General features: G+C 34.6%; 1 protein-coding gene across 1 annotated transcript; it reads right to left on the bottom strand.

Annotated features, from left to right (window-relative positions):
* Positions 1-380: 380 nt before the first annotated feature.
* LOC136419194 (mannose-binding protein C-like) lies at positions 381-18,062 on the bottom strand. The gene is made up of 5 exons (XM_066405396.1): positions 17,568-18,062; positions 13,076-13,354; positions 7,199-7,302; positions 3,152-3,260; positions 381-964 (listed from the first exon to the last, which is right to left on the bottom strand). Exons 1-5 carry the CDS (start codon positions 17,689-17,691, stop codon positions 717-719), a joined length of 864 nt encoding a protein of 287 aa, XP_066261493.1. The 5' UTR covers positions 17,692-18,062; the 3' UTR covers positions 381-716.
* Positions 18,063-18,550: the final 488 nt, after the last annotated feature.

The following is an 18,550-nucleotide window of genomic DNA, read 5'->3' as shown; positions in this document are numbered from 1 at the left end:
AAATAATTCTTTGTTTTCTCTATGATTATAAAAATGAAAATGGGTGGAATTCCTTAACCAGATTTGGGTGAACTAAAGAGTGAAAACTGGTGTACAAATTTATATTTCGATTTGTCTGGTTTGGTTTTATTAATTTTAAAGTCATAGAATATGTCTCTGTTTTAAAAATTTTAATATTGGAGTCCTTTTTGAAGCCTTAATATGACGCAGGGAGTAGTGCTTTTAAATTTCAAGGGGAAACTGCTATGAGTAAACACTAGTAGTAAATCCATTTGAAGACTGGTAAAGGTAATAAAATGTATAGATTTTTTTTACATTTTATATTTACAAAATATATACACAAAACTTCTGGTCTAATAACTCGTTTGCACAATAATAGTACCATTAGGTACCCGTTGGGGGAAACAGATATATTTTTTTGAGTAGAATAAAACAATCTAATCAAATGAAGATTTGCTCTGTTGCTTTACTTACTTATTCTGGGATCCCGTCCTACAGACAACAGGATTCTACTACTTACTTAATTATTTACAGGGTAGCTAACAATTCAAATCCTATGAGTTGCAGATATACCTATAAATTCCATGAAAAACACACATCAGCCTTTAAAACCGCATCAACTGGCAAAAACGCATTCATTCTTCATCTGACAATCTTCATTATCTCCTGAAGTATAAACAACTTATTAACACATCTTTGGATTAACCTATCGCCTGTTAAGGCTGAACCTCGCACACAAAGTATGTTTCGAAACTACAAGGCGAATCGTTCCATTTCAGCCCCTTTCCGTCTCGATTCCACAGTTCCAAACAATTCTCCTGTTCCCCGTTCTCGTATTCGAAATTGTTGGGTTCCCCCGCGTTCCAGTTGGTGAACGTGATGGGCCGACCGGTGGACATCCAAAAGAAGTTGCCTTCTTCGGCGAGGTCAGTGCCTGAAGTCCAAAAGTGCTCGTTTCCAAAACCTGGAAATTACGTAAAAATTAATGTTTACGCTTTAGAAACAACTATGTTTACACGCAAGGGCAACAAGGAAGGAAAGTGCTACTTTTACTCCCGCGAAAACTTTGACTTAGTGTGGCATCAACACTCGAGGGAGTAATCGTGATTTTTCTCCAAAAGTTACTTGTAAAACTTTTTCGACGGTCAATACTTCGTTTTATACAGAAAGAAGTATTATTTGAAAAAAAGGAAAGCAACCAGTAATGTCAAAAGCCGGAGGGAGTGAAAGGAACACTTTCCTTCCTTGCATAAATAACTATTGTGTATTTGTGATGTGTAGGGGTGTTTTTGGTCCAGAATGAAGGATTAAAAATGTTTGGTTGATCCTGCTTGTTGGATTCACCCATGGGCTCGAGATAATCGAAGACTGGATACTCACGTTCGGACCACCTTGAAGTCGCAGTTTCAGGGACGCTGTTTTTTGGTCAAAGTTAATCAACACCCCTGCTTTAGTGATAACAAGGTTTATTGAACTTGAATACTTGAACAGTATCGATATGTACGAATACAATTAAGACAAAGTTGACATCGAACCACTACACGACCTTAATGGTTCAACTAAGCCTCCAAGCCAAAAAATACGAGAAAAAACCGATTTGAACAAAATGACAAAATCGGGAAATGTGATGGATTCACGAGTAATGAGAAAAAGACACCATGACCCCTTCACTCAGTTCTTAAGTACCAGAAACTGTGCAACCCAGGCATAGGCGTACTCCTACTCGGAACCCACTGTCGGCTAATTTACTACCTATCGTGTAAAAGCGTAATATTTAGGTCAAAAGCTAGATTGGCCCTTTATTGGTTTATTGCAACCACCCCGACTTTACGAAACCTGCTTACACCCAAATTGCAAGTTCCACCAAAGAAAAGTGGCGGAAATTCCAGTGCCCAAGAATCTCCTTATGGGAGTAGAATGGTACTGCAATATAGTCATGCTGGGAATATTTCTAAAACAGATGGCGATATACATGGGCGTAGCAAAGGGTTTAGTCTTAAACCCATGAACTAGCAATTAATACATCGACGTAATAGGATCCATGTTTTAACAAGGGGCATGTCCGGTTGCTTCCTAGGGAGTAAGAATTTTTTTCTCCCTAGGCAGTAAAATTTCTTTGCTCCCTAGGGAGCGTGAAAATTGGTGTTTTCATCGCTTAAATGAGAGAGAAAAGAGCTTTCTATAAAGGTCGTAGAAAAAGTATGTTTTCTGGTGTACTTAATATCACTTCAAATTCACTTAAACATCACTTCACGAACATTTTGAACTTTTCTAGCGAAGAGACGTCCGTCAACCAAAGATTGATGATCGTCGACCGGAAATGGCGAAAATTGATTTTCAAAGGTGTTGTGAAACGTTGTTGGCAACATAACGATGTGCCTATAATAACTTTTTGCATTATCGGCAAACCTCGCTTTATTACGTCTAAGCTAGACTACAAACCAAAGATTTCAATTGTAGCAATGTGAACATCTTAATTTATAGAATACAAGGGAACTGTTTCATAAAGGATCAAGGACTCAAGGTTATTATTTATTGCCAAATAAAGGGAATTATTTGATTTCACTCAATTGACAGAACGCAAGTACTAGACAACTAATTTTCTTGCTATTGAAATAGGCATGGTGAATGACCTAAATTGACACTAAGAAATGAATATTTATTGCTAGTTCCTCCTAAAACACTTCGGGATGGCCGGCATTAGATAACGACCATTTATAGCCCCAGGGGCCTTGTTTAGTTATTCGTGAAAGTTTTACTTGCTATTCGCACATGTGTCTTACTACTTAATAAATCGACTGTGAGTCACTAACAAACTAACAATATGAATAAATCAAAAAACGGTCATAGCACGCTCCATTAAGTAACACTAAAGCGCCTAATTGGATTGGAAAATCGCAATTTGTCGCTAATTTTATTATTTTTTAGGATAATTATCTGTATTTAGTTTTAGTGGTTTAAATAACTCGCATTAAGTTAAGTAAGAGTGATGTGGGTGATAGTACGTTTCGTGCTCAATGCGTCAATAAATACTTTATTAGGAGGGAGAAGGGTTTTACGTTGATGTGATTTAGATTTCACTTTCAATGGCAGTTTTATTGCAAAATCGGCAAACTGGTTTCAATTATTATTTATAAATTACTTTCCTTACCAAAATCTTTGATGTACTTCTCCAACTTGTCGTTTTCTTCCTGTGACGTTATACTGGCGAGATGCATTCCGTGAAATCTGCAGTACTGGGTGGCCCTAAAATAGTTGGCCTAAAGAAGACAAATTCTAAGAATTATTATTGCTAACCATGTGCCTAGTGTATACTCAAAATGCTATTTTACACAACAAGGATGCATAAGGTCCAAGCACAATCTAAAATCTGGATTGGCAACTGAGTTCCTGCCGTTTTTTTTATGTTTTTTAAAAGTTTATCGAGTAAAGATGCTTCACTATAGCACTCATAGTTAGAATTTTCATGTAAAAATGAGTTTAATCGCTCTTCATTGAGCTTAACTGGACGTTCAGACCGAGGTGCGTCTTTCAAGTCAAAATTTCCGTTTTTGAACTTGGCGTACCAATCACGAGCGGTTTTTTCAGTTATGGCACCCGCTCCATACACAGCGCAAATGTCGCAGGCACCTTTTTTAAACCCTGATGAAAACCTTGATTGAAAGCAAAAAGAAGGAAATGTCGAAAATGCTCAATTTCCTCAACTTGGCACTCATTTTTCATGATCTAAAAATTAACATAAATTAACTCGAACAGGAAAACAAAACGTCGATTCCGGTAGAATAAAACATCCTCTTTCGAACGATTTAAAGCATTTAATAACATGCGAAATGTTAAAATTTAAAAAAAACGGTGGGAACTTAGCTGACAACCTAATACTGTTCTCATCCATGTAGGATAACAGCATACTAATAGGTTTAATTTAGAGACATACAATAGCTTGACAAATTAGAGATATTATTGATTGATTTGATGATGCGTCGGCAGTACCAGCTATGAAAACCTAAAAATAAAATCTTTGATGCTTCCGCAAAGGTCAACACACATATTAAGACCTTATGCTTACAAGAACATCGCTTATAAAGTTTACTAATGACCGCGTCGTTTAAAAGTGGCTAAGGAATGTTTGAACACCCGGAACACCTTGACATTCGGTATTCTATTCCTGACCAAAACCGTGAAGCATACCACATACTTTATCGCGATCTGTAGAAATATCTATTGTGTAGCTAGAATCTAGCACAATGATAAATACCGCGCTAATCGCAACACAAATAGCGGAGGTTGTGTGTACTTTATCTGTTAGTACAGATCATTGAGACGGAATTTGAGTGACGTAAAAAGGTGTAAGATATGGAGGATTTATTTCGAAGCATTCCGGCTGTTAGCCGCTATGGTTTCAAGTAAATAATAACATTGATTGTAAAGCTGCAATACCTTGACACAGTGCAGTAGAATCAGATAGAAGAGATACGAGATATGTATGTCTACAATTGAATAATTTAGGGTGTTTCTGAATAGATGGTAAAAATTTTAATGGGTGAAACCTGAGCCAAATTTAAGACGAATAATTCATACAAGGACGTGTCCAAAAATGCTTCGTCTTCGATCTACAGGGTGTTAAAAAATACTTTTTTTCTCGTTTTTTGTTTAATTACCTGTTTATTTTTATGTATGCTGAAAATTTGTACATATCACACGCCGAGTGTTTCCTACAAACGAAAATTTTCGAACTTTGATTTCATATGCGGGGCGATGCAGATTGATGAGTCTTGAGCTCTCATTTATCACAATTTTTTTTCCGTTAATATTTTTATTCCTTTAGACAAATTTCTAAGATCCGTACTGAGTTTTCTCACTTTTCAGTCTCTTGCACAATTTCGCTTAAATCGATGGTTTAGGTAATATTCGCGATAATATCCAAGAGTGTTTACATCAATCAATTTAAATATTATAATAAACTTAAAGATCGATAGCCCGCGTCTACTTGTAGAAGCAAAGATTTAATGAAATAAATAATAGGCCCAAAAATAGTATTTTATTAACTTATGTTTATAAAAAATTAGAGCCCATTAGAACCACAAGATAAAACCGCCCTTAACCATTGAAACCGCATCACTCTTCCGCATAATTTTCTGTGAGCAGTTGCAAATCTGATCATTGTAAATTAGTTCTTTAGTGCGATAATAATAGTTTTTTAATGCAATAAAAACATCGAATTACATAAGTTTGCAGATCTATTAACCCACAAATCTTCATTAATGTAGGGCAGGAAATTGTTGACAGGTTACATTTTTCTCAGGAGCAAAATGTTTATTTAATTAATTTTCTATCTACCAACTAGTTTTTTATTGTGTATGTATTATGAAACTGAATTTGTATTGCATTTTTTACATTGATTTTTTTCTCTTTATAACTGTTTTTTTCAAAAACATTACATCATTAAATGTAGTTTTAATATACCTTTAATTTGAGGTATCACTTGATCTATGTTTAAATTTCAAAAAATCCGTCATTTTACCCCACCGGTGACGTAAGCAGTATTAAAAAAGTAAACAAACGTGAAAATATAGTATTTTTTGTTATATGTAATGCTGCTTTTGATCTATTTAAAGATAATAATTTGTTGCAAAGTTAACAGGGAGAATTTAGAACCACACGGTATATTGTTTTTTATAGTATTGTACAATGTTGATTTTCTCACGATAATGGCATACATTTCATCTATTAGAACATTCGTCGAATCAACTAAACAGGGTTTTTTTTAGTTCAACCAGTGCTATTTATTCCCATTAATAATTAGTCAATATTATAATTAGACAACTATAGCTGTTCATTTATCACTAAAAGTTAAAATTGCAGCAAGAACTAAAAAATTGTTTAAATATACAAGATGAGTCAGAAAAAATGAGTTAATATTCAACTGGATGTACTAGACACCAAAATATTGTGATTGAGCTCAACATGTCTTATATCAATGTCACTGGTTTAAGAGATACACCATGTTCAAAATTTAAATTTTATTCTAAAATTTGTCAACAATTAACAAAGTTTCTAGACTATAAATCCGAAAATTGATGGTTTTATATTTTTTTTGTGAGAAAATTACGAATTTTAATCTTATTTTGGCGTTACTCCTAGAGGGCACTAATTTCACTGTATTATTTAAGTAATTTAAAACATATTTTTTTATCTGTTGAACAATGCTTATAACAAATCGAAAATTAAAAAACACGCACAATTCTACAGAAAAAATGTTCTCTTGTTTAGATCATCGAAATCCATCGGTTTTTAAGTTATTTGCATTTAAAAGGTTTAATGTATTTTGTTATATTTTTTTTATTCTTAAAAGATGAAAAGGTACGGAGAAGTAATCAAAACAACAATAAATAATGAAAACAATTATTGATAATAGTTATAACGACAAACTTCAAATCAAATGTTGGAAATGTCTACCGCCTGCTTCAGTATACTTAAAAATACACTTTCTTAAATGTTTCTAAATGTTAAACAAAATTTCACTATTATTCGTAAATATAATCGTGGCTTCTTATATTCTCTGTCGCAACTCCCGAAGAGAATGAAAATGAAAAAATCGTAACAAAATACATTTAACCTTTTAATTACAAAAAATTAAAAAACTAATAGATTTAGAAACGATCTAAATAAAAGTACATTTTCTTTACAGAATTGAACGTTCTTTTAAATTCTTGACTTGTTTCAAGCATGGCACAGCAGATAAAAAAATGTTTAAAATATTTAAAATATAAAACATATAATTAAAATTACTTAAATAATAAAGTGAAACTAACGCCTTCTATGAACAACGTTCAAATAAGCTTAAAATTCGTAATTCTCACACCAAAAAACATAAAATTACCATTTTTTAGATTTATACTATCAAAACTCTTTTAATTATTGATAAATTTCAAAATAAAATTAAAACTTTGAACACTCTGTATCTCCTAAACCAGCAACATTAGAGTAAGCGATATTAAGCTCATTCGCAATATTTTGGTGTCTAATATCTCCAGTTTAGTGTTGGTTCTTTCTGACTCACCCTGTATAATAATTATGAACGTTTTAATAGATTAATAAAGGCATATGCCACTTTGAAATGTGGGTGAAAACCATGCATTTAGACAATCGTAGCAATAATTAATTATTTGTTTTATTGCAAAAAGATTTACAACCTTACCTTAAAAAATATTCCCAAATAGTACCGCTTTTCTCCCAGCTTTAACAGAGGCATGGTCCACCTGTTCATGGTAGGCAAGGTGTCTTCTATGCAATTGGGGCAATCTGAAATTATAGCGACAATCGCCTTAATTCGTTCATTGGTCAACCAAAAATGAGCCATTTTGCAGCCATGTGAGACAATTTAATATTCATTTTACAATATAAGTTCCACATATGGCTTTCGTTGTTTTTTTAATTTAGTAGTCCGAATGTCTTTGGACCCATCAGGAACATCGAGTTTAGGTTTAAATATTCTGTTTGAAATATGTATCTCACATTTGTCAAGAAGTGTTCCCATCAGTATTAAGTATTTCCGCCAATTTGAGGAACTATTCACACTCATTAACTATTGCTTGATAATATAACTCAATTTTCACACCTCCGTAAAAGGCAAATCCTTATAAATTTTCCCAATAGATCAGTAGAAAGTACATGTTTGATTTTCTTCTTTTGGATAAGTAAACATTTCGGGTCATGTTGACGTAATAATACGCTTTCTTTAAAAAAATACTCATTTCAAGTGTAAGGCTTTCGAATCTTGTATAGTGAGAGAAAATACATCCGGCTCATGGCGCATTCGGGCACCTGCGTCAGGGCGAACTAAATGAGGCAATATGGTCAACTTTTTTGACGCCCCTTGTCTTATTATAACACGTGGCAATATGCACCACGAAACCAATAAGTACGCCACTGATGTTCATTTTATATGACAATTAAGAATAATGGTAGCTGTTAAGCCTCAATTTGGTAGGTCCACTGTGGAAAAATTGGGGCCGCACCGAGACGGCATTTAAAATAAATTAGTAACACTTAATTTGTCTAATTTTCAAATTCTAAAAAACTTTGCACGGACGCCACTGGGTGAATATAAATACTCAAATTCGCCGTCTTGAAGTTTGTAAATCGATTTGCAAAAATGAGTGGGAATCCACGCAGGATTTATAAAATTTGTCAAAATATCATAGTGAAAATTGCATGTTTGAATAAAATACGTGACTGGCTGGAGGCGAACAGCGGCGTGCAGGACAGAATTTTCAGGTAAGAACCAGCAATAGCAACAAATTAAATTGAAGATATAAATTTGGAAAATTAACTTCAACACTGCTTCTAACGGTCATTTTACATAACTATGTTGATGAATGTGCGTATTACAATTTATGAGGTATAAAAGGTATGGGAGAAGAAAAGAATTTAAAATGCTGATTCTATAATGAGAATGTACAACCATGACAACCGACATAAATTTACGCCTTAATAATTAAACTAATACATAAAACTTTGAAAACCAGATCTAACAACCCTTGTATTTCCCGTTTGAATTTAAAAAAGTCGTAAATAAAACATAATATTTCCCTCATACGCAACAGATTAATCAATTAATCAGTGAATTGAACCAAATATTTCCCTATGTGGTATGTCTGCTATTACAAGTCGTTATTTAATTATCAAGGCGCATAATTACTGGTATTTGCCTATTTTACAATTGATATAACTAGAAACCGTTAGAAAACCTCCTAATAATTATTATTTATAACAAGGTTGTTTAATTTTAGTGTCCTTAAATTCCAATACACCAAAGTTGTGGTAACTTTACCAAAAATATAGCTTTCACAGAAATGGAATAATTGAGCATTGCCCTGCTTGAATGTTTATAGAAAAAGTCTGATTGGGAAAGTTACCAGGAAGAGTTTTATGGCCTGGCAATTGAGGGGTTGCTTAGCCTGTTTACCTGAAGTTTTCCCGGTGAACTGTCCTGCGGATCTGATCGACGGTCCAGGTCCAGGTCCGGGAGTACAAGGAGCTCGATCAAAAAACACAAGAACCAACACCAAACAAGACCGCCAAATCATTCTGTCGACCGATAAGAAAAAGAATTCTTATTGCGACTTCTTAATTTTAAATGACTTCGCGAAATTTTGAGAGACCGAGACGCGGCAACAGTTCTTCTGGTCGACAGCACCACAATACCACCGCCTGTGGAACCACCAAGAACGACCTTGCTGGTACCCGAGGCGGCGGCAGAGAAAGTGGTTTTAGTACTGCAATGAAGGACTCGTATGTCTTCTCACTTTTTTCGGAGTTATGCCAAGACCGGTAACGTTAACGCGCATTCTTTGGTGGTACTGAGTATTGACATTTTGACAATGACGATGATGATCACGCAATTCGTTTTTGGCTCTTTTGATTTTCGAAAATGCAATAGTAGAGAGATGAAGGATAAGAGTAGTGAAACTATCAAAAGACATGAAGTATATTATATTGGGTACATTTTGTCCTTAAAGGCGCAAAGAAAAGGAGAATCTCACTGACGAACTGCTCTTAATAAGTGAAGTATAAATACACGGTATATTGCCATTCTCTTCAGATACTTCACCATTCGATTCGGTGATGATTCGACAGAGAAATCGCCGAATCCCTATATCCTGAAATGTGTTTAAAAACAATATGCTATAATTGACTCCACACTGAAAAAAAATCCTTAGTTGACAATAAGTGAATGCATTTTAATTGAGGATATAGGACGAATCGAAAGTAAAAAGTAATAAAATATTTATTTGAAATATAAGATCTATTGAAGTAGTGTCTATTTAAATCTACTTACTATGCTTAACAAAAATGTAGAAGAAACTGCAACGAAGAGATTCACTTTCTCAATTCAAGAAAATATATAATTTTGCGAATATACGAACCGAAAAGCATTCAATACCTTACAATAATATGTAATTGATGTATTTATTTTTCTGTGTGTAATTATTGAACCCACAGTCTTAACCCATTTTCTCGAAGTCCATAGCATTAAATGTCAATAAAATGCATCAGCGCAACAGAGGTTACCTCATTAAAGCAGGTTAATAAAGGGTATATTACCAGTAATGCTGCGTAACATCAAACCTTCACTTTCAAGTGAAAAGCTGTTATTTTCGACTTTTATTATTTTTTCGTCTGCCTGTACTGGATATAGAAAGCGGTTGTCACACTCTATATTATTGAACCATATGTCTTACATACAGTCATTGAACCAGAATTAGCAATGGGCAGTTGCTTAGTGGAACAATACAAATAATTAAAACGATTTTACTTTCAGTTATTTGCTCTGATTAAACGGGCAGATTCTTGTTATATAGGGTGTAAGAAATTCGGGTCTATACGGTCTGTCCCAGATAAGGATGAACAGCATGGGGATCTTAGAAGTGGTAGTAGACACAATGTCACTTAAATTAGGAAAAAGTTGTACAATTTCAAGCAAATCCATAATCCGTTTTTATACCGACTAAATTCCGAATAGTTACGAAGATATCCGGAAAAAAACGAATTTGGCGGTTTTTGTTTTTTGCAAATAACTCTTATGCGGTTACAGTTAGAGGAATGAAAGTTTTGCGTTATTAAGACACTTTTTTGAGAACTTCTTAACACTGTTACCAGTTTTTTTGTTAAGTCCGTACTTTTGGATATAAATAGTCAAATTTTTGATTTTCATATAGGCGCAATGTGAAATATTTACATTTATAAAATCGTCATGAAATTCCGTTTTCATCCATGCATTGTAATTGGTATTTTTCTCGGAAACTCCATGAGTTATAGCCATTAAAACATTTTTTAATAAGTCGACTATAATTTTGACTCACAGCTATGGCATACAATAAATAGCATAATAAATACAATAATAAATAAACGCTATGAAAACGGTCAAAAGAGCATATTTATGTTTGGAAAATAATGGTGGTATTTAAACGGTTGTTATAATTTGAACCTTCTATTCGATCCAAATTTTGCCGTATTGTTATTATTAAAAAATAATTAAATTAAATTATTTTTTTCTTATTTTACGCTTCAAAAATATGCATAAGTAAATAAAATTACGCATACGCCAAAAAAATTTAAGGTTTTGTAACTTTATGAGAGTTTTAACAGCTCTATAGCATTTATTTATTGATTGTGCCAAACCATTCGGAATTTTTTTCGTAAAGCGACGCGTTTATACTGCGCATCACGTGGTATTTCACAACTGGCTCACTGACTGACGTCGATTAATCAAAATGCGAAGCTGTCCCGCTTATCGAAGAAGATCACAAAGAGTTTAACCTTAATTTCTACCATTTATATTATATTTATATTCCGTTCAATTATCTAGAAATCTTGCGGAAATGCCGTCCACTTAAACTTACCTAAATGGGTATACCGTTGGGTACCGTAAGGGAGCTTCGCGAGTAAGCGCGAATATGTGTATAAATGACAAAGTGATGGCGTAGTCAATTCAGATTTGAGTATCATACATAAACACTTGCAGATCTATTTCTTGAGTGGATAGGCGCGAAGGAATGCCCAATAATGTGTATGCCCATTAACGGTGTAAATCAAATAGAAAAAATCCTTGGTAGAAGCAGTTTCGCTGAATGACAAACTTTCATTGGGTGAGCACTTGGTTCTTCAAAACACCTGCTTTCCTATTATAGTTTAATCTGTAACGTAAAACTCTAAAAAGTTTCGACATCGTGTTGCGCGAAAGATCACGACATGTTGTCTCATCCCAAACAAAATCTACGAATACCATGTGAAGAATGGAAAACGCGGTGGCCTTAATACGCGAATTGCATTTTATACCATTAAAGGTTAATATGTAGTAGAATTGTAACTCAAATTTCTTTGTTCAACCGAGATTCGAGAGGAGCTTAAAATGTGGAAGCCCGACATTAAACGTGCCTAATCGTCGATTTGTCAGTAGGAATTACTGAACACAAGCCATTAAGGAAATCGCAGCATTAAAGAGAAAAACGGCACAAATGAAATATTACGCTCTTTTGCTCAGTTTCTGGTCACTTCGTCCCAGTTTTTGATCCATCTTTATGCTGATTAATATTATTGCAAACTCAAAAATATTTTGTTTTTTTTTTTAATCTGAAGGTGATTGTGCAAAACACGTCTCAAAGCTTCATTTTCCCCGCAGGTTCAGCCAGCTTTACATTGGTATGCAATTACTTCGAAGGTCGGCGTAAAAGATGCATAGATTTGTTGTTTTTTTGAGCTCTTGAGGTCGTTTATCGAAACCAAGTTAACGAAACAGTTTATTATAGTTGTTATATTGCAAAAGGTCAAAATCGAATAGTTAATTGTATGTTATTGTGAAATGTAGGAAAATAGATGAAACTCTGGTTATTTTACTGTGCTGGGGATCTATCTTAGAGCAACCGAGCCCCGAATCACTTAGCCAATGAAAGGTCACCAAAGTAGTGCAGAAGACATAATACAATGAATTATTCTATAATTTTTTTATGAATAAACATTTTTTAACGAAATTTGAGATACAACCATTTTGAATTATTTTAAAGTTATTGCTGAAGTTAAATTTAAAATAAAACATTCCCTAATGTCTTTTCTTGAATTTTTGCCATGAACAAGGGGCAAAGAAGGGCTTGAATTTCAAACGAGCATTACAAGAACTTGTCACAAACTAGAGTTTTTGATGTCCTACAACATATAAAAAAAAAAGATAAAAATCGGACCACAAATAAAAATTTTACAGGGGTGTCCCGCTCTTAAGTGGGCCACACTGTGTGTATTATATTCAAAAGTTTATATGTACCTAAGTTATTATGTGTCATTAGATTTGTTCGGAGTTTTAGATGAATAAAGACATATGTGCGTATCATACGTAACATGTAAAAAAAAATGAATTTTTTAATTGTATTTTTGTAGGGTACCTCCGGTTATAGAGTATCCTATTTTTGCTCCCTAGGGAGTACTTTACAAACGGAATCCACTGTAATTACATGCTTAGTTTGAACATGCATGCCATAACTGAGTACATGAAACTGCATTTTTCTTTTGTAAAAATTACCTTCGAAACTGAAATCCTCGTAATACGAATCCACGTTTTCCGTTTCATCGCCATCTAAAGTCTCCCTACTATCGCTCTCCTGTGTGGAATTGTTCAACAGTTCTTGTATATTGTTACGGGGCGACCGCATCCTAACGATTCCATTGGGCAAAATATCCAGCAAACTGGGCGTATTGGAAAACCGTTTGCCATAAAGGCTCTTCTCCAGAAAGTTTTGCAGGATCTGTTTGGTGATTTGGTTTTGGCGTTGGATTTCGCGAAGGTCTATGTCATTGCGGCCTGTAATCAATACACACGTTGTTTGTATACTTGTGACATAATCTTGCGGTAGATCATATCAAGTGATTCATTTCGTTACGTAAAACATCTGTGGTCTGTTTGCCTATGGCAACTGAGGAATGTGGTTTATCCAAGGAAACAACTATAAATCTTCGTTAAAAAGTAAATGGTGCACATATAAGACAGGGCGATTATTGTTTCGTAAATGAATTAATTAGAGAACTATTTAGATCACGAAGAGTGAAAATTTGAAGGTTGTGTGCATGTAAAGTAGCAAATTCGATGGCTTTTTTCAATGTACGTGCTCAATTACTGGGCATGAGAGCGATTAAGCTACCGCAACGTGATCTATTGCCTGAAATAATAATAATTGCAAAACTTTTTGCAACTAGGCTCAAAAATTATTGTTGAAGTTCTTGTCTCGAACGGGTTCTGAACAAAAACTTTCCCACACGTAAAAAATCTACCTAACACTTGTAGTGTAATTTAGCACAAGAACTGGTGACTCGATTTAAATTTGCAAATTCCTCCTATACCTACTATAGCCTAGTTATCTTAAATAACTGTCACGACTGCCTCGATTACATAAGAAACTTGTTACTTAACTCAGCGGTAGCGTTTAAATTAATCTGCATTAATAATTGCATAAGGGATGATTTAAATTGGGCAACGGAATATAGTTCAACCTTTGCAATCTCTTAAATTAAAATTTATTGGAAATAAATATGTCAAACATATGAAAACATTCTCCATTGAAACTAGTGCAGAACGTCTGCCTAAGTAAAATACAGGGTGTCCCCTTAAAAGCCCCGCGCGAGTTTATTTGCAATTCTACAAAAAACATCACTTATGAGGATGCATATGGGGCTAATGAAGGTAAATTTTAAAATTAGACACAACCCTACAGGGTGTCCTAAAAAAGCAGGGCGCCACAAAAGGTTATTTTTTTAAATGGGACCATCTGCATTTTTTCACATGATAAAATCTTCTCGTGATCCTGTGTTAGTTCCTAGATCTTTTTTGCTCTAGGATGCAGTGACTCGAGGTAACAATGTTTTAAAAGAAATTTTAGATATTTACGGTATAAAAAAACTTAAATCGCAGTTCGCTTAAGTTAGATTTTGATAAGTTTAGGATGGATTCTCACGTAAGATCGCATTAACAGAAACGAATGCTCGTTTGGCCAAAAATCCAAACAGGGTGTTCACAATAACAACTTTAATTTTCACCTTTTCAATTTCAATTATCTTTATTTTTTTCAAACAAAACGGTATGCTTTTTAAGAAATCACAAATAAACTCTTAAGAGTCCCAGGGGCTGTTAAATAGACATCCTCCATAAATACCTACACGATTTTATTATTGTCGAACTAAAGTGGAACAATTCACATCTTAAGCATGGTCAAAACAAATACTTAAGAGCGCAGAAGAGACTTAATGGTGTTTTATAATAATTAACAACCAAATGCAATAGGGAAAAATCCATACAAAGTCGACGAAATGTGAAGGTAATCCACTTGGCGATGCAGCGAACATTACCCTGAAGATACTTAAGACATATAGACCGAAAAACAAAGCAAAAAGTATGTGGTTTGGATTTGCACCATTCAGACACTGGAAAAACTGGTTGAGACCAAAATCGTTGAACTTATAAAAAAGAGAAAAAGCCTTTTTTGATTACACGATTCTAAAAATGACGATCTCCCAGTTAGTTTACTGGACTGAAAATACACCTTTATCATAGGAGCTCAAGAAAATATACCGAGCACAGAAAATTACCATTTTGCAGTTTTTTGGGTGGAAAAAAATGTAGAAAAATCTTCTATTGTTTCTTATACCAATTCCGTTTCCAAGCAACCACTATCGAATTCATTTACGTCCTCTTATAGGGTTAATCTTCAACATACAACATAACGCATTTACGTATAGAATAAATGAAACAATTTTTGTTCCAATTAACATACAAGTGTACTCACTGTACTGTTCTATTGCGACAATACTTGGCAATATTATTTCTACTACTATGCTATTTCTTTGATAATCCGAGCATTGAATTAAGTCACAGTTGCGCAACACATTTTTGAAGCAGCACTTCGTTGATTCCTTATTAAAAACTTATTTAACTTTCGGTCACTGTTATATTTCCTATTTTCAGAAATAAGTTAATTATTGAAATAATGTTCTCGTAATTTGTATTTTATGCGCAATATCTGCTTAAAATGTGATTAAAAATTGATCTTAATGCGCAAATGCGCATTCTTATTGCCCATAATTATCGATTGCCACATGAGTACTAGCGACTAATCAGCTTTTTAAATTAACGATAATTGGGAAAAATGCAATATGTTTATGTGATAATAAGGGTCCTGTATACAGGGTGTCTCAGAAACATGGTTCGGGCAAAACCTCTCTAATGAAGTTAACTGTATAAAAAGATACTTTTTCTTGTTTTCGCCACATTAAGTGAAAATAAACCTACACTAACAATCTCAACGATGCTCACCTCATGAACGAGGTGGAAATTGCAATATCAAGTTATACTTGATCTTGCTGCCAAAGGTATTGTTGAGCATTGATTTGGGTTAAGTACCTAGAAGAATGAAGAATTCGAGTTCAATGACAATCGCTTCGCACCAAAGCAAATATCGCAATTCAAACTCATTATTTCGAGTTATTTCGCAAGCATAGTTGATTTACAAAGACATAATAGGAACGACACACATGACGCTAGACAATTTGATGCAAGAGATCGATAAATCGGGAGGCTGCAAGAACGAAAAGTGCATGAATTCCAATCCGAATAAGGTCCATTTCTTTAGGTCCATTCTACTGTCAATTATTTGTCAGGTGCATTCCGCAAAAGAAGCAAATCCAGTCATAAGGGTAAGATAGAAGATACTTTAGTTGAATTGATAATGATTAACGTATTATTCAAGTTGGGAAGAAAAGAAATGGGAATATTGTCAGCTAAAGCGACGGATCGAAAAATAAAATTTTGCTGAGATGTGGCAGTTGTGCCTTATTATCCTGTCAATTACTGGCAGTTGCGAAAGGGACATTATCGAGAATGCAATTTTACTATTCTAAGAGACACCCATACTTACATACAAACTAGAGAGATTTGTAACCGTTTTCGACGATTTTTGGACTGAAGGGGGTCACGTCAAAATTGGCAGTGACATTCGCTTTTCTGGGAGAAATTAGCATCTCGATCGGGTCAAGGAGATAACTTCCTCTGCTCCCCCTTTCTTCTGCTGTAGATACGAGAGATTGCCGGCAATTAACCAAAACTACTTCCGACGTTTTCGTAATTATGTGAATAAAAAAAGGGTTACTCTAGCGTCGGAAGGAATGTCATCATTCGGCTTTTGTTTTGTCAACAATAGAACTTCACTTCCTAGGCGTTGCCTATGGCAACCCACATAAGACAACTGCAACACGACAACAAAAGTTCAGAAGCGTTTTTATGGGCGCAAACTCGATATTCGAAACACCCACAAATGTCTTATGAAACTTCAATGGTTCATTTGCACCTTTTGTTTCAAACTTGCGAAAGATTTATGTGTAAAAGCGCGTAATGTTCCCATTGTTTCCAAAAATTTAAGCAAATTTCTATTCCAACGGATCACTTTACCTGTTTGCATAACGTGTTAGAGGAATTATGGTAAGAATAGCGATGAAAATACAAAGTGCAAACGTATTAATTTTAATGGGTATTTGGGCATTTGACAATATTAACACAAGCGACATTGTACATATATTAACCAGAATCTATTTGCGCTGGTTGGGGTTGGTTAAGTAATAAAAAAGAGAAATTTCAAGTTTAGCGACAATAATTTCGTCTGGGGAATTTATTGCGTAATTTCATAATTTTCTACTTTCTTCTCTAATTAATAAAAAACCGAAAGGATGTCAGGAAAGATGTTGCATTTATGTATGTAATTGTTTACGCAAGAGCTTAAGAATTTATAAACCTTATTGTAACCCATTGCACATTGCGAGGTGGTAATAGGGTTTTTTAAAAAGGTCCTCGTAGCGACCCCCAAACACCATTCTATCTATGGCAAAATAACTATCAAACTTAGTAACCAAAGTTGACGTAACATCTCATATTGCCAGACACTTCTGTGGGGACCTAAGCATACGAATTGTCATTATTTCGACTCAGATTTTGAATTTGGTACCCCGCACAATACTAACCCGCAAAAACTCACCGGACTGGTCCATTAATCCGAATTTATTGCCTCCCACGAAGTTATGTACCAACAAAACAGCCACCATCAGAACTAGCCTCGAACTCCGCAAGGATGGTACCGCAGATACCATCAAGCTCCGCATACTCCGTTCTTCGGTACCTTTAATAGTCTGGATCGCGCACTACTATAACCGGCAGCCCCCGAATTAAAAACCAATTTGATTGTTATTGTTTTGATTCTTGTTAATCAGCCAGAACACATTGGCGTCCGTGAAAATGGGATCGTGGTCGAGCACTGAAAAACATGTTGGTTGACGCGTATAGCGAAAGTACCGACCCAGCTTATAGTAGTACCAAGTACCAACTCTAGGCCAGGACATATCCGCGCTTTCGTTTCTTTTTTCGGTCAGATCGATTGCGGCATGGCGATTCTTCTCATTAAAACCTGTTTCCGCAGATGAGATTAAAATTGCGCAAAACGAAACACGAATCGATTACATCCTAAATCAAAGGACAAGTGTTGAGTAATGGTGAGGACCGTTTAATGGAATCATCACCGAAATCGAACATCACCAGCATCCTTAAAAAAATCTCTTCAAAATATTAAGTTATTTGAAGGGTAATCAATGTCTCGTTTACTATACAGGGTGCTTCAGAATGAATTTGTCCACTGCTTACTGTACGTTCCTTTGACCGAAATAAGAAAAAAGTTCATACAAATATAGAGTCATTTTCGCTTTCTCTCTGAAAGACAGGATTATAAAAAAAATGTGTAGTTTTTCCTGAGAAGTTCGTTCGGCAGTAAATATTTTTATGAAAATTGGGAGGGCAAAATAGGTGAAGAGACACATTGTTTTAGGGGAAAAAATGTTTTAAATTTCACTGGTTGTGTCCCCATTGATGTGACCCTGGATATTTTAAACGAAAAATATGATACGCCACTGGTTAAAAAAAATATGGATGCTTCATATTTCTATAAAAAAAGGTTTTTTAAAAATTTTC

The sequence above is a fragment of the Euwallacea similis genome, chromosome 2 (assembly GCF_039881205.1).
Source record: "Euwallacea similis isolate ESF13 chromosome 2, ESF131.1, whole genome shotgun sequence".
Taxonomy (NCBI): domain Eukaryota; kingdom Metazoa; phylum Arthropoda; class Insecta; order Coleoptera; family Curculionidae; genus Euwallacea; species Euwallacea similis.
The sequence above is the reverse complement of the archived record's forward strand: the minus strand, read 5'-3'. Positions and strand labels throughout refer to the sequence as shown.